The sequence below is a fragment of the Coenobita brevimanus genome, chromosome 67 (assembly GCF_032717465.1).
Source record: "Coenobita brevimanus isolate Jiangsu-jjx chromosome 67, ASM3271746v2, whole genome shotgun sequence".
Lineage (NCBI taxonomy): Eukaryota > Metazoa > Arthropoda > Malacostraca > Decapoda > Coenobitidae > Coenobita > Coenobita brevimanus.
In genome coordinates, this window is record NC_137020.1 from 21216162 (window position 1) to 21232163 (window position 16002).

The 16002-nt window shown below is 42.1% G+C and overlaps 1 protein-coding gene across 1 annotated transcript in view; it reads right to left on the reverse strand.

Annotated features, from left to right (window-relative positions):
* Window positions 1-16002, reverse strand: part of spartin — a 556986-nt gene that overhangs the window by 448459 nt on the left and 92525 nt on the right. The window contains exon 4 of the mRNA XM_080276831.1: window positions 13330-13475. Within this exon, the coding sequence (XP_080132957.1) occupies window positions 13330-13475 (146 nt within the window). The remainder of the gene's footprint in view (window positions 1-13329; window positions 13476-16002) is intronic.

Here is a 16002-nt window from a genome sequence, read left to right on the forward strand (position 1 = left end):
CACATTAGGTGCATGCTTCTGCAAACCTAATACTACTGCTCTCATCCAACCAATGGACCAAGGAGTGATCGTCGCAACGAAGCGCCTATACCGACGGAAGTTCCTGGATGAGGTGATGGTTGTTCTCGAGGAAGAGGACGAGCACAGGGAGGGACAGGACACGTGAGGCCAGCGGACTTTGGAAAACCTTCGCTGTTACAACATCAAGTCTGCCATTTACAACTGGGCCAGTGCATGGAAGGAAATCCCTGTCAAGACTCTAGAAAATGGTTGGTCTCGTCTGCTTCTCGGAACGGATGTGGAGTACGATTTCCTAGGTTTTGACGTGGATGACTTCCATGCATGTCTAGGTGTGCACGGCGACGATGTTGATGTGGAAGAAATGCGTAAGTGGTTGGATGACGACGAGGGCGATCCTGGGTATCAGACCCTGTCTGATATCGAGATCGCATCTTCAGTTGCAGGTGTCAGTACCCAGCTTGACGATTCCGACGAGGACGGCAATGATGATGTGGACTCCTCTCAGCATGACACAACTCCAGCCATCCCCAAGCTGAAAGCACTCCGGGAACACCTAGAGTTCGTTCTGGACTACCTGGAGCATCTGGACTGTGACAGGGAGATGGGGCCCTTGGGACTTGTGGAGGAAGTGCGTGCTTTCAGGCAGCGCATCATAAATCGTCAGAATCATCGTTCCTTGCGTCAATCAACGACTGACAGCTTTTTCAGGTCCGTGACCCTCGCTGTGCCCAGCCCTGGCTCCACTCCGTTGCCTCCCCAAGACACGCCCTCATGCTCCGAGCCACAGCCCAGCACATCAGCCACGGTGGAGTCACCGCTCGACGTGAGTTTGCGTCAATCTTCTGAGTCGTCTGCAGTGGGTACGCCATCACCACAACTCAGCGACGCACCCCTAGGTCACCTGCCAGCGATACTCTCAGACTATGACAGTGATTAAATGGCAAGAACTTCTCCACTAGATCACACGAGAATTTAGTGTTGTGCAGTGAAAGAAAAACAGTGCATACAGTATTGTAAAGAAAGTAGAAATTTGAGTGAAAAGACAAATTTTTAAAACTAAATTTAACGTGAATAAACTTGTGATTTGTTTTGAAATTGATTTTATGAGTGGAAAGACTTAAGGTGCAGAGTGCAACACTTATTAAGTTACAATGGAGCATAAGTAGGACAAGAGTGCGCAGTGTGAAGAGAATGGACTTCTGAGTGCGAATGACTAAGATCAGTGCAAGACTTCATGAACAGTGTACTGCAAGTGCTTCAGGAAATCCTTCTTACTGTCAGAGTCTGAGAGGAGGCGGTTATTCATCGAGATGGCCAGGGACTTGCTGTAATTAGGCAGAATGTTTCATACTGTACTGTACTGCATTTTCCATACTATACTTACCTCAAACACCTTATTTCACTCTTTTATGTCCCTTATTGGTGTGAATATGTTGTGTCTTAGGTGCTATGCATGTGCAGTAGGCAGGTGTTTTTCTGAGTTAGGCTAGGTTAGGGTCCATAACTACCAGTCCAGGAGCCAGGGACTTGTAAGTACCCAGAATGTTTAATATTGTATGAACCTACCTCAAAAACCTCATTTTATGCTTCGTTTGCATTTATTTCAGTCTTTTATGTCCCTTATTGGTGTGATTTGGGTCTTAAGTAGGTGCTATGCATGTCCAGAGGGAGTTGTATAGGTGTTTTTCTGAGTCAGGGTCCATAAGTACAAGTCCAGGAGGCTGGTGCCCACTATCCGGACAGGACCACTTTCCGAACATGCCTATGGCTCTATAACGTCGGATAGTGGAGGGATTACTGTATTTATCATAAATGGACATTAAAATATCATTGATGGCACGTGATGGCAGCCCGCCATTTCAATGGTCCTATATTATTTAATTACTGCTACATTTAGTGCAAGTTAGGTTCTTAATACGTAGTTTATTCAGACTATAAATTACGTATAGTAGGTATCTTGACTCATTCAGTCTCTGTGTGGGCAAAAATTTAATGTTGAGTAAATACTGGGACTTTAACATTTTGCTCACTCCCTTCACACATGCACACCACAAGACCCATGTTGCCACAGTTTGAGAAGGCCGTGGTGTTGCCCCCTCACATCATCCAAAGCAATTACAGTACAGTAAGTCCTCAATATACGAAAGGGATAGGGACTAAAAAAAAACTTTCGTAATTCAAAATTTCGTATATCAGAACGATTTTCCCCACTGAAATATACATATAAATGGGGGAATGCATCCCAGGAGCCCCCTCAGACCCCCACCTAAACTTTACCCCCCCCCCTTATTAAGAAGTAAGCAATACCTGTATACAACTGTAGAGGAGGTGGCCATATTCTTGTACATCTCCTTTTTCTTCATCGCAGTCCCAACGGTGGAAACAGCAAGGCCTAAAGCACGCCCAGTCTCCGAGACTCCCTGCCTTTCCTCATGGGGTCTTATAATTTCCAATTTCCTATCCAGAATTAGAGTACGGTGCTGCTGCTTCTTTGCAGCAGGCTCCCCAAATGCTGGAGGTGATGCAGGGCACTTGGGAGGCATGACGAAACAATACAAAAAGGTGAAGGGCTGTGAAAATATCCTCACGTACAGCGAAGCTGTGAGGAGAGCAGGGACGTGGACTCAACTGAGGAGCGCACGAAAATTTGTTTACCAGAGAGGGGTTAGTTCGTTTTCTCTCGGCAAGCGAGTGCGGCACTATGCACCACACCCATTTTGAATTTTTCATACAGTATTCCATTAAGTCCTTCATAGCTGCCTGCCTTGAACAACACTTCACTGTTTCGGTGTCGGTGACGTTGAGTTAGGGCAAGTTATAAAAAACTGCAAACAATTACGGGAAGCGAATGAAGGTCACAGGTGTGTTTACACAGCCCTATTCTACCATCCCATCAGTCAGGCGTTCTCTTCACTCAAGATGTATTCGCTGATGTTTACATGCTTATGTTACATGCACCCAAATTTTGAGTAAGTTTCTTTCAGCAAGAGAGCATAATTTATCACCCTGAAAATAGTAAGAAAAATATAGAAGACAAACTAGAGGAATATGAACTGAATTGGTAAGGCCTTTAGGCTGTATGCTTACATGAAAGAGTATGGGTTTTACAGTTTTAAGAGACGATATGGAACAAAAATTATTGCTAATCAGAAAAAAAAAAAAACGCTTTCGTCCCATATGTTCTCGTAGGTTAGCAGTCAGTTCCACATTCTTCGTTCAGTATTACTCTTCCCAATATATTTCGGACCGACTGAGCACAGTTATTTCTGCTCCTTAGAGTTAGTGTACATTTATTGCTCATTCTTTTGTTTGTTCTTATGTGTATGTGTGAAAGAGAGAGGATTGATACAAACAATAATGTATTCCATTATCGCTTTCATAGCTGCTGGCCCTGAACAACGCCTTACTGTACTGGTGTTAGCGACGTTGAGTTAGGGTGAGCTATTAGAAGCTGTGAGCAATTACGGGAAGGGAACGAAGGTCACTGGTGTGTTTACATGACCCTACTCTACCATCTCAAGCAGTCTGGCGTTCACAGTTCACTTTGTCCCAGATGTTTTCGCCGATGTTTACATGCTGATGTAACACGCATCCTAATTTTATTAATTCTTACACGAATCATAGCAAATAACAGGATGAGTTTAGGGAAAAAAATAATTTAAAAAAAAAAAAGCCAGGTGTGCCAGACAAGTTTTTTCACATATGTAAGAAAAAGAAATTGATTTTAGAATTTTGAGTGTAGCCTATACACTGTATATACACTGTATATGGCTAGTGAGGGAGTGATCGCCCTCTACCTACACAGATCAAAAGCCCTCGGGAGCAGGGGGGTGGTTGCTTTCTCAGGCAGAGGAACTCCTTAAGAGTGAAATGGCTGGGAAGCATGCCAGCACGTGACTGGCTACAGCATAGCTGGGTCTTTCGGGTGTGGGCAATCAGGCAAGTTAGCTGCCTACTGCGACTGCAACACAATGGCGAGGTGTTCAGGAAGTTAGCCAAAGAAACCTTGATGGACTCTGAAAGAACAATAATGGCCCCCAGTCCCGTGCAGCCCTTAAATGGGCAGGGGGTGCTAAGAATCTCACGGTTGCCTCAATTACAATCTAATTCCTTTGTCAATGCAAAAAATACAATTAAAATTGGTAACTGGAATGTGAGAATGCTAAATCATGACGGTAAAATCGATGAGTTAGTGAAGGTTTTTCAAAATTACGGACTTGATATTTGTGCTCTGACAGAAACTAGATTAACTGGAGTCGATAAGTTGGATTTGGAGGATGGTATACGTTTATTGATATCTGGCCGACAGGACGGAATGCATTATCAGGGAGTAGGATTGTTGCTGTGAGACAAGTGTGTGAAAAGTATTTAGCAAAAGGCAAGGATGTGTTTTGGGCATTTATGGATTTAGAGAAAGCGTATGATAGAATTGATAGGGAGGCTTTGTGGACTGTTTTAAGATTGTATGGACTTGATGGTAGGTTACTAAAAGGGGTGAAAAGTTTTTATGTAAATAGTAGAGCGTGTGTAAGAGTGGGAAATGCTGTGAGTGATTGGTTTCCCGTGAGAGTGGGGCTGCGACAGGGATGTGTGATGTCGCCTTGGTTGTTTAATATTTACATGGATGGTGTTGTAAGGGAGGTGAATGCAAGAGTTTTAGGTGGTCTGAGTCTGGTAAATGTTGATGGAGGAGAGTGGAATCTGAAGCAACTGCTGTTTGCAGATGATACTGCATTGGTGACTGATTCAGAGGAGAAATTGAGACAGTTGGTAGAGGAGTTTGGAAGGGTGTGTGAAAGGAGGAAATTGAAAGTAAATGAGAATAAGAGTAAAGTGATGAAGTGTACTAGGTTGATAGATGGTAGGGGGATGAATATAGTTTTGAATGGTGAGTTGCTTGAGGAGGTAGATTGTTTTAAATATCTAGGGTCACATGTTGCTGTGGATGGAAGAATAGATGCAGAAGTGAAGTTTAGAATTAATGAAGTAGGAAAGGTGCTGGGAGGAATGAAAAAAGTGTTTAAATGTCGTTCGCTTAGAATGGATGTAAAGAGAAGGCTGTATGAGGGTGTTGTGGTACCGACTGCGTTATATGGGGCTGAAACATGGAATATGGGTGTAGCAGAGAGGAAAAGTTTGAATGTAATGGAGATGAGATGTCTGAGGAGTATGTGTGACGTGACGCGTATGGATCGAGTGCGAAATGATGAAGTGCGAAGGAGAACTGGAGTTATTCGGGAGATGGCTGGTAGAGTTGAGCAGAGGGTGTTGCAATGGTTTGGGCATATGGAGAGAATGGATAATGAGCGATTGGTGAAAAAGATAACTAGATCTGATGTGAGAGGTGTAAGACTGAGAGGAAGACCACGAATAGGATGGATGGACAGTGTGAAGAGAGCGCTGGATGCGAGAGGGATGTCTGTTGAGCAAGGAAGAGTGGCTGTGCGTGACAGAAATAAATGGAGAGAAATTGTGAATGAATAAGTGATGACGCAGCCCTGAGGGGATATTCTCCCGCATTTGGTCTGATCAGCTAGTCAGGTCAGGTGCGGGTAAGGGGATGGGTCTGTTATGATGTGGCAGGGGTAAACCAGTTCTGCTGTCGGGCCCTGCTGTGGATGTCACTGCTTGCATTGCGCAGTTGACCCTTGTGCGGTGTGATGCGGTGAGGATCTGTCCGTTCTCCCCTTTGGGGCTAAGATGCGAATGAATGTGTTTGAATGGATGAGTAAATGGAGAGTGAGTCGTCCTGTCTCGGCTACCTCCCTTTCCTTGGGGGAAGCAGCCTAGGTATATAGATAGATAGATAGATAGGATTGTTGCTGGGTTGTAAGGCAAATAAGGCTTTATGTGAGTGGGATCCTATAGATGAGCGATTGTTATACGCATGGTTTAAATCAAATCATGGCAACATCAGTCTGTTTGTGTGTTATGCACCTACTAATGATGCACTCGATGAAAGGAAAGACACATTTTATGAAAAGTTGCAAGAAGGAGTAGGAAGGGTACCTAGACATGATGTTTTGATCTGCGTTGGAGACTTTAATGCAGTAATGGGCTGTTCAAATGAGGGATTTGAGGCATGTATGGGTAAGATGGGAGTTGGTAGTAGGATGAGTGAAAACGGAGTGAGGTTTGGAAGCTTCTGTCTAGCAAATGACTTAGTCATCGGTGGCACACTCTTTCAGCATTGCAATATACACAAGACAACTTGGGTGTTGCCGTGTGGAAAATATAAAAATCAGATTGATCACATCGCTATCAGTAGGAGGCATAGAAGTTCTCTGCTAGATGTTCATGTTAAACGGGGAGCGGATATTGGTAGTGACCATCAACTCAGCATTGCAAAAATAAGGTTTTAACTTAAAAATCAGAAGAAGGAAAAATCTGGTGTTGGTAGATACAATATTGTTAAGCTTAGAAGGGAAGGAGAAGAAAAAGAGGAATTCAGATTAGAATGCAGAAATAGGTTTTTGGTGTTGGAAACGTTGGAAGAAGGGGAGAGAAGTGTAGATGAGATGTGGGAGGATGTGAACAAAGTTTTGCATGAGACTGCTGAATGTACGATTGGAAGGAGACATAGATTCAGGAGAAAGAAATGGATATCAGAGGAAACGTGGGATATGATAAAAAAGAGAGGTGAGGCTAAATTGAGGAGTGAGATGCAATGCGTTGATGAACGAGAGATTGAATTAGCAAGAGCTGCGTACTGGAGTTTGAATTCAGAAGTAAGAAGGTTAGCTAGGAGAGATAAAAGAAGATGTGTGGATGAAAAGGTTGCAGAGACTGAAATCTTAATAAACAAAAATGATGGACAGAGTCAAAGAATAGCATATGAATCGATTAGAGAACTGAGTGGTAATGCAGGTAAACGCAAGGAAATACCAGTTAGAGACAGGGAAGGAAATTTATTGACCAAAGATGGAGATATTAAAAACAGATGGAAAGAGCATTTTGAGACAGTTCTTAATAGACCAATACCACCAGAAGAGGATATACCGTCTGCTCAGGAAGATTTAAATATAGAAACAGGAGAGTTGAGGCTTGCAGAAGTGGAGAAAGCAGTAAAACAGTTAAAGAATAATAAGGCACCAGGGGAGGATGGTTTATTTCCGGAAATGTTTAAAGTGGAGGGGATAGATTAATAATGATCTTGACCAAGCTATTCAATAAGATATGGGTGACGGGGTTACTGCCATCAGTTTGGAAGAATGGTGTAATTGTTAAAGTTCAAGAAGGGAAACCTTAGTGAATGTGGTAATTGGAGGGGAATCTCTTTGTCACCGATAGCTTTGAAAGTTTTCAGTAGAGTGTTGTTAAATAGGTTGGAGCCGGTGGTTGAGGGTATTCTGAGGGATGAACAGGCTGGTTTTAGAAAGGGACGTGGTTGCAATGATCAGATCTTTATAGTTAGGCATTTGATGCAGCAAGTTAATGAAATGAGAGTACCGTTAAGTCTTTGTTTTGTTGATTTTGAAAAGGCTTTTGATAGTGTTTCGAGAGAGACTATGGGGAAGATCATGAGACATTATAGAATACCAGAGGAGTTTGTGAGGGTCATTATGAACATGCATGAGGACACATTTTGTAAAGTGATGGTTGATGGTTGTCTGAGTGATTCGTTTGAAGTCAAGTCCGGAGTAATTCAAGGTGGTGTTCTATCACCTTTACTATTTATATTGGTCATTGATTACATTATGAAACGCGTTGGAACAGAAACCGGTGCAGGTATACTTTGGGGAGAGAACAGGAAACTTTTGGATTTAGATTATGCAGATGACATAGTTTTGATTTGTGATGGGCCAGAAGAGATGCAGAGAGTGTTGGACTGTTTGGTGAGTGAAGGTCGCAAGGTGGGTTTGGTTATTAATTGTGGAAAAACTGAAATAATCAATATGAATATGGAAAATGCGCAGGAATGTGTAATTGGAGGTATGGTTGTAAAGCAAGTTGATAGGTTTAAATATTTAGGTACTTATTTAGCCAAGGATGGTTCTTTGAACTTTGAATTCGAGGAAAGGTTAAAGAAGGCTAATCAGGCAATGGGAATGCTTAAAAATGTTTGGAATAATAACAATTTCTCTGTGCATACAAAAATCAAACTTTATAAGGTAATGGTTAGGAGTATCTTAATTTATGGACACGAGTCTTGGTACAGCACAGTGACTATGGAAAATAAATTCTTGGTGTTTGAAAATAAAGCACTTAGAAGAATATTAGGAGTTAAGTGGTGGGAAAGGATACCAAATAGTAGAATTAGAGAAATAACGGGAGTGCAGCCGGTCGATGAATATGTTAGGTTCTCACGATGGAAGTGGCTAGGACATGTGTATAGGAGACAGGGAATAGTACGAGGTACACCAGGGTGGGTGGCACTTGGTAGGAGAGGTAGGGGAAGGCCAAAAGAGACGTGGGTGAGGACAATGAGACGGGAAGCTGGAGATGAGTGTTGGGGAGATCTTGAGGAGTTAGCACAAGATAGGATGTGGTGGTGTGAGTTCATCGAGGTCCTATGCATCCCCGAGGGTGCCACAGGAAATGATTGATTGATTGAAAAAATGGTCCCAAGGCCGACCACGGAAGCACGCAAATTTCTGAACCCACAGCCACTGAGGGGGCTAAACTTTAAGCAGTAAAAGCACCTTACCAAATCAGTTCTTCCTGATGGTCTGTTATATTTTTCAGTTTATTTCTTGGTAAGTAAATACAGTACACATTTCTTATTAAATCTGTTTCCCCGTAATTTTTAGCTGTTCTGGTGTGACAACTCTTGTTTATTTCGTTAACATAATGGCGGAAAGGACTGTTCTTCCCTAAGTGTTTAACTAAACCTGGCCTAACCGAGCTTATCTGTACCTAATAATTTTTTAACCTAACCTAACCTCCAGTTGGAAAATTGGGAAACGATATCCACCTTTGAGCACGCTGAGTTTCTTCCACTGCACTGGAAACAATCGTAGGTGAAAGTGACGATAATAACGGGAAGGAAATTTTTCAGCAAGAAAAAATAATTTACCAAACTGAAAGTTGTCAGAAAATTACAGAAACAAACTGGAGGATCATGAATTGAATTGGTAAGGTCTTTCTGCTGCTTCAAGTGTACAACGAAAGACAGAAGTATCTTTCCAAAGTCTGACGAATATAGCGTGGAAAAATCGAATCATTTGAAACATGCACTAGTAGAAACAGGGTTTTCATTGTATTTCGCCTGGTGTAAATTTTCTTCAGACTGAACTGGGAAGATAGTTGTATCTTTCACTGTACATTTACCGGTAAATAAATCAATCTAACAGTACTTGTGTTTTGTTTCCGCCAGATTAATCGTGCTTTCAGAGTATTCAGGCACTTATTCACACCATATAGTCTGGATAATCAGGCTATTTGTGTATTTCCTTTCGTATCGAGTATCGACTTTCGTATTATAGAATTTGTCCTATATTAATCACTTTTGTACCATCGAAAATTCGTACATCGGGTTTTCATATTTCGAGGACTCACTGTACCTTACTTTATCTAACCTAACCAGACAACAAGTAGTCTAAATTGTATTATTTTAAGCATTAGTCCTCGTGCGTTTGTTTTGAAAACAAATCTCTCATGAAAAAATTAAATTCTGGACTGTCTTGTTCGCATGCGCGCAGGGAGTGAGCAAAATGTTGAGTCCCAGTATTTACTCAACATTAAATTTCTGCCCACACAGAGACTGAGTGAGTCAAGATACCCACTAGGCATAATTTACAGTCTGAATAAACTATGTATTAAGAACCTAACTTGCACTAAATGTAGCAGAAATTAAATAATATAGGACCACTGAAATAGCAAGCTGCCATCACGTGCCATCAACGATATTTTAACTTCCGTTTATGATAAATATAAACAATTCATGCTATGTTATACCGTATATACTGTACGTGTTCTATTTGTATTATTTATATTACAGTATATGACATTACCATGATTCACAGTTTCACACAAGTGTAGATATTTTTCATTCATTCATTCATTGCCAGACGCCATGTATCCCAGACGGGGTGGCCAAGAGCTTAGAGTTAATTGTTTTACAGGGTATTTAACAAAGAAAAATATGCTATTTAAACAGCGCAGGGATGTGTTTGTCCCAGTGGTGGTGACATCTACCGAAATACAGGACTAGATTCGAAGGCACGCCATTGCTTGAAGTTAGCAGAAGTGTTTTGCCTCTAGCCTAACAACTCGCCTTGACGGACTTTTGTTTTGTATAAATGTAGATTTACAATGCAGATACATTTATTTGTACTCATAATAAATATTTATGCAAAATAGAAGTCTGTCAAGGCATGCTGACGATCTGAAGGGGAAATATCTGCTAACATTGGCCAACCACTCATCAGCTGACTGAGATACAAACACTGACGATCTGAAGGGGAAATATCTGCTAACATTGGCGCATTTTAGCTCTGAAACCTAATTTACTACTTACGTTATATTAAGTACATTTCTTTAAAGCTGATTTCAAATAATTAGGTGTGTATGAGCCACTGAGGCAAAAAAAAATATATATATATTTTCCAGTGAAAAATGTCGATTCGGTATTTAGTAGCACCGAGACAGGTGAGCCAAGTGAGGAGGAATGGATCCCATTGACTCTGTCCGAAAGAAAATATATATTTTTTAATTACTTATGAATTTTGTTGTGTCCAAGCCTTCCTTAAATTTTACTGTGTTATGCATTAAACTATTTATAGTGGCATTTGAGAAAGGTAAGAGGCAAATGGGATATTGCCATGAGTTATGAACTGGTGGCGTGAAGCAGGTTGGTGGCCAAGATGCGTTTCATGTATGAAAATATCTTCTTGTGTGTGTTACAAATGGCCTTTATTGAGTTAAAACCTTGCTAAAATTATGCCATGTTGTGCAGCAGAATGCTTATAGTTTATATGAGAGAATAATGGCTGGACTTTTTGTGAGAATCCCGGACTTGTACTGGCATTTGCCTGGGATTTGATAATATTGTCCAGCCTCAGCCAGTGTCCGGGAAATCCGAAATCTAGGAAAAAGGGGTCCGCCAAATCAAGGGTCGAGTGTATATATATATATATATATATATATATATATATATATATATACACCCTGCATATATATGTATACATATGTAGGTTTTATATGCATATTCATTTGTGCACACTGGTTAAGTACGCTTGTACACGTATATTTTTTATGCAGAGGAGAAGGAACAAAAGACCAAAAGCCTGTGAAACCGTTTCAAAAAAAGAGAGAGAGAGAGAGAGAGAGAGACAAATTCAAGATCCATTCATTTCGAGATGCCTGGACACTCCGCATTTAAAAGACCGGAGTAGGAAGTACAAATAGAGGAAGACAGTTCCAGAGTTGACCTGTTGCATACATGAAGGACTGTGAAAAATGGTTAATTCTTGCATTACAGGGCTGGACAGAAATGGGATCAAAGTTTGCTGCTTGATGGATGCTACACGCCTGCTGGAGTGGTGGAGGGATGCAAGCAGTGACCACTGAAGTAGCAACAGAAAAGAGATAAAGATGCAACAGTGTGGTGAAGAGACAGAGGTTGAAGGGAGTCAGTAAGAGGAGGGAAGTTAATGAGACAAAAAACCTTTGACTCCACTTTGTTGAGAAGAGCTGTAAGCAGGGAGCCTCTCCATACATGAAAGTTGTACACTACACATGGGCCATTAAAAACCGTGTATAAAGTCAACAACTGCACAGGGGTAAGGAAGGTACGGAGTCAGCTTTGCACAGAAATATAGGCTAAAACTTGGCCCCACTGGAAAGTGAATTCAATTTGCAATAATTTATGCCCTCATCACAATTCTGATACAATCATCTGGAAACTGGCAAGCTGCAAATAACATTTAATATGCTGCTGTACCTCAATTAAGTGATGTAAAAAAAGCAACAGGAAGATGTGTAATTTAATTTTTGTGTGCTAAAGGATAAAATGCATCTTAATACTTCCTTGTGAGAGGATCATACAGATACTACTTCACACAACAAGAATCATACGACGCTTTGTCTTTGGGATCCTAACATGGCAACGCACAGCTAGTACTGGTTTACAATCACTGCATAATTAAGTCCTCATCCTTTGATATATGAAGTCAAATTACTGCCATCTGGTGAAGACTGTGCTTGTCTCAGTTCTTGAGGACTGCTGAATGCAGCACAGTACCCTCACGTCCAACACGGTAATATTGTCATGCATGGGTCCCGTGTTGGACCAAAAACGTGTTGGACAAACAACAGAGCTTATGGGGAAAAATGAATTATGTCAGCAACCCTAGGAAAAGTCACCCTAAATACCTACCATATACCTATACATATATTGGTACTACTGTAATTATAATAAATGGTACTGTGCTATGAATGATAACTAACCTTTTAGGATAGTGTTGGTGGGCTTGCTGGGAATGGAAGGTGGTATCCAAGGCTGTAGGTAGTCCTACTGGGTCCCCGGAGGATGGCTGCTGGCGTCACTAGCAGGTAATGGCTGCTGCTCCTCCTCAACCTCCCTCATAAATCCTTCGAAATCACACTCAGAATCACTATCTTCGTCCACAGCCATGGAAGGTCCTGCTTCTGCCTGTCCTAGCACTCTGCAAGCCTTCACTGCTGCCAGGATCTTGTCTTGGTTTTTTATTATGGTCCTCACGTTGGCTTCATTCATGTCGTAGGCCTTGGCAATGTCCACTTTCCTCTCCCCTTTCTTCTTCTCGATGCTCTCTAGCTTGGTGGCCTGAGAGGGGTGCCACCGCTTCTTGGGGTTCTCATAAGGCTTCCTAGGCATCATGAGCAACGTAAAATGCAGTAACAAGGGCAGAAAATGCAGCAAGAAAAAAGCACCTTCCAATGAGAATTATGCGACTGAGTGGCATTGTGGCGGGAGAAATATAAACAAAACATCACATGAGAGCAGAAGCGTTTTTTATTGGGCGACATCACGATCACCTCACGATAATGGGCGGGGGAGGCTACTTGATCGGAAGTTTTTATTGGCTGTCAGCATCACGGGAACGTCCAGTATGACCGTGTTGGACCAGGGGTGATCGTGCTAGAGGCGAACTCTGCGGATTTTGCCCACTTCTCAGAGCTCCGTCCATGTTATGCTAATGCACCCGTGTTACAGTAATTAAACCGAATTAAATCTTACTAATTATTGCTCTCCGTGCTGGACACGAATCGTGCTGGACAAACGCGTGTTGGACGCGAGGGTACTGTACATGCAAAAATCAGGTAAAGGTAAATTTAAAATAAAGACTGAAAGGAAGTCAAAAGTTGAGTAGAGGACAAACTGACCACTTGACTGGAGAGACTTGAGGTAGTCATCATAGGAGGGTGGAGGTTCAGGCATGTTGGATGGGGCCTCAGCCGCCACACCACCACCACCACCCAAACCGCCACTACCTGCCTGGGTGTCTGCAAAGTGACTCAGCACCTCTTTCCTGTAAATAATAATATGTCATGTAGAACTAGCCTACAAAACAGATGTTACAGTCTTATACAGTACATCCGAAGTATGAGTACAGTACAGGTTGTCCCCCACTTATGAACGGGTTTATGTTCCAAGAAACTGCTTGTAAGTGGAAGTCAATAATGCATTTACTACACCTAACCAACTGAACATCATAACCTAGCCAAGCCTAACAAGCCTTTTAAATGTACTTAGAACACTTACATTAGCCTACAGTTTGGCAAAATCATTAACACAAAGCCTGTTCTATAATAGTGTTGAATACCAGCATCTCATGTAATTTATTGAATATTTTACTGAAAGTACAAATTTGTAAAGTCGAAAATTAGTAAGTTCGCTGTTTGCAAGTAGGGGACCTCTGTATATCTGTATAACCAAATGTATGGGCTACTGTAAGTAATCTGAATTATCTATCTATTACCCCTGCCATGCTCATTCGTTGTAGAGAAGTTTATATCTCTAACTCACTGTTTTATAACCAATGGAAACTGCATCTCACATGAGGCTTGCAGAGTGGCCCGTGCACTATTTCATTGTGCTTAATATAAGGTCTAAAGGTTAATAACTTGTTAGGTAGGGGTGTTCACCATCCATTCACTCAATGTGGCACTAACTTTAGGTGACACTACACTGAACATCATGCTAAATGGTTCCTGCAACCAACCAAAGAAATCATATAAAGCACTAACTCAACCACTGATTCCTGGTCAAAGGGGTTAACATGTTCTGTCCAGATATGGCCCACAGAAACTTAAATTTGAGGGGTGATTGGTGCTAACTGTTCACATAATACGGTACCTCTCAGGGGCAACTAGTTAGTGATTCTCATCTCAAATGTCTAGAATGTATAGTCAATACCAATGAATGTTATGCTCATCATGGAGCAATAAGGGAAGACACAATAAAACAGAATTTCCTGTGCACTCTTTACCAAAAAGCCTTATTTTACCCCTGGGGGTAGAGGAGTTTCAAGAATACTCCCCCACTATCCCTGCTTGTCATATGAGGTGACTAAAGGGTAGTTTGTGGTTTGTGCCCAACCCCATAAAAAGAACTAACTAAACAAGTGAACAAAGAGCCTCGGACCAAGACGGACCATATTTTGACGACGAAGGAACGGACAAAGGACATTCTAAGGATGGGAACATGGAATGTGAGAGGAGAGAATGAAGAGGTGAATGAGACAGAGAGATTGTTCAGGTGCTTGAGGATGCAAGAGTGGATGTCTGTGGATTGACTGAAACTAAATGGAAAGGTGAAAGGATGAGAGAATGGGAGTATGGTTCAGGAATACGTGCGGAGTTAATGAGAATGAGAGGGCAGGAGAGGAAGTATGTATGATGATAAGCAAGAAGTGGAAGGAGAATATAGGAGAGTATGGAGCAGTGGTAGCAAGGATTGTATGGGCAAGGATGAAAATAGGTATACAAGCCTGGGCGACTGTATGTGCGTATGTGCCGACAGAGGACCAAGTGGCAAGAATGAAAGATGAGTTTTGGATAAGTGTAGAAGCATGTATGGATAAATCTGAGGGGAGCAAGAGTTTTTTTTCACTGGAGACATGAATGGCAAAGTAGGGAATGTATGAGTGGATGGAGAGGTTGTTCAGTAGGGTGTGCCAGCTGAAGTAGATGGGAATGGTTGTGCTTTGATGGACATCTGTGCTGGTAAGGGGTTGGCAATAGCCAACACATTCTTCTGGCATAAGATAATCCACAGGTATACATGGAGAGTCATGACAAGGATGGATGGTGAACTTGCTGAACGAAAGGCAATGATAGATTACGTGTGTGTGCATGGGCGAATGAAAATACAAGTGTTGGATGCAAGAGTGTGGAGAGGGTGGGGGAATGGAAGCTTGGACCATCACTTAGTGATGGCCAAGGTAAGGCTGCAAAGAAAATAGGTGAAGAGACAAAGGGGAAGACAGGAGGAAACAGCTCCTGTGAAAAGAGTGGAGAAGTTGCAACAGTGAGAAAATGGCAAAGTATAAGTGCATAAAGGAAAAAAGATTGGGAATATATGAGTTAGAGCAGATGGATCTATCTAACTATTGCCAGACACCTCAATCCCATTCGGGGTGGCCACAAACAAATCGCCTCCACGTTGCCCTGTCCCACGTCATTTCACTGCCCTGCTCCCAACTCACACCCCCCTCTCTTATATACCTCTCCACCCCATTCCTCCATCTCATCCTCGGCCTCCCCCTCCCTCTCCCCCTCTCCACCTCACTCACATACACTCTCTTCGTCAGTCTTTCACCCTCCATCCTCTCCACATGGCCAAACCACCTCAGTGTATTCCTCCTAACGCTCCCTATCACATCCACGTCCACACCACAACGCTCCTTCATATCCTCATTTGTCAGCCTGTCTCTCCATGTGACTCCACACTCTCCTCTTAAATAACTCATTTCCACTGCTCTCACTCTTGACTTGTGCCCTTCCAACAACGTCCAAGCTACTTCCATACGTTAGAGTTGGTATCACAATACTGTC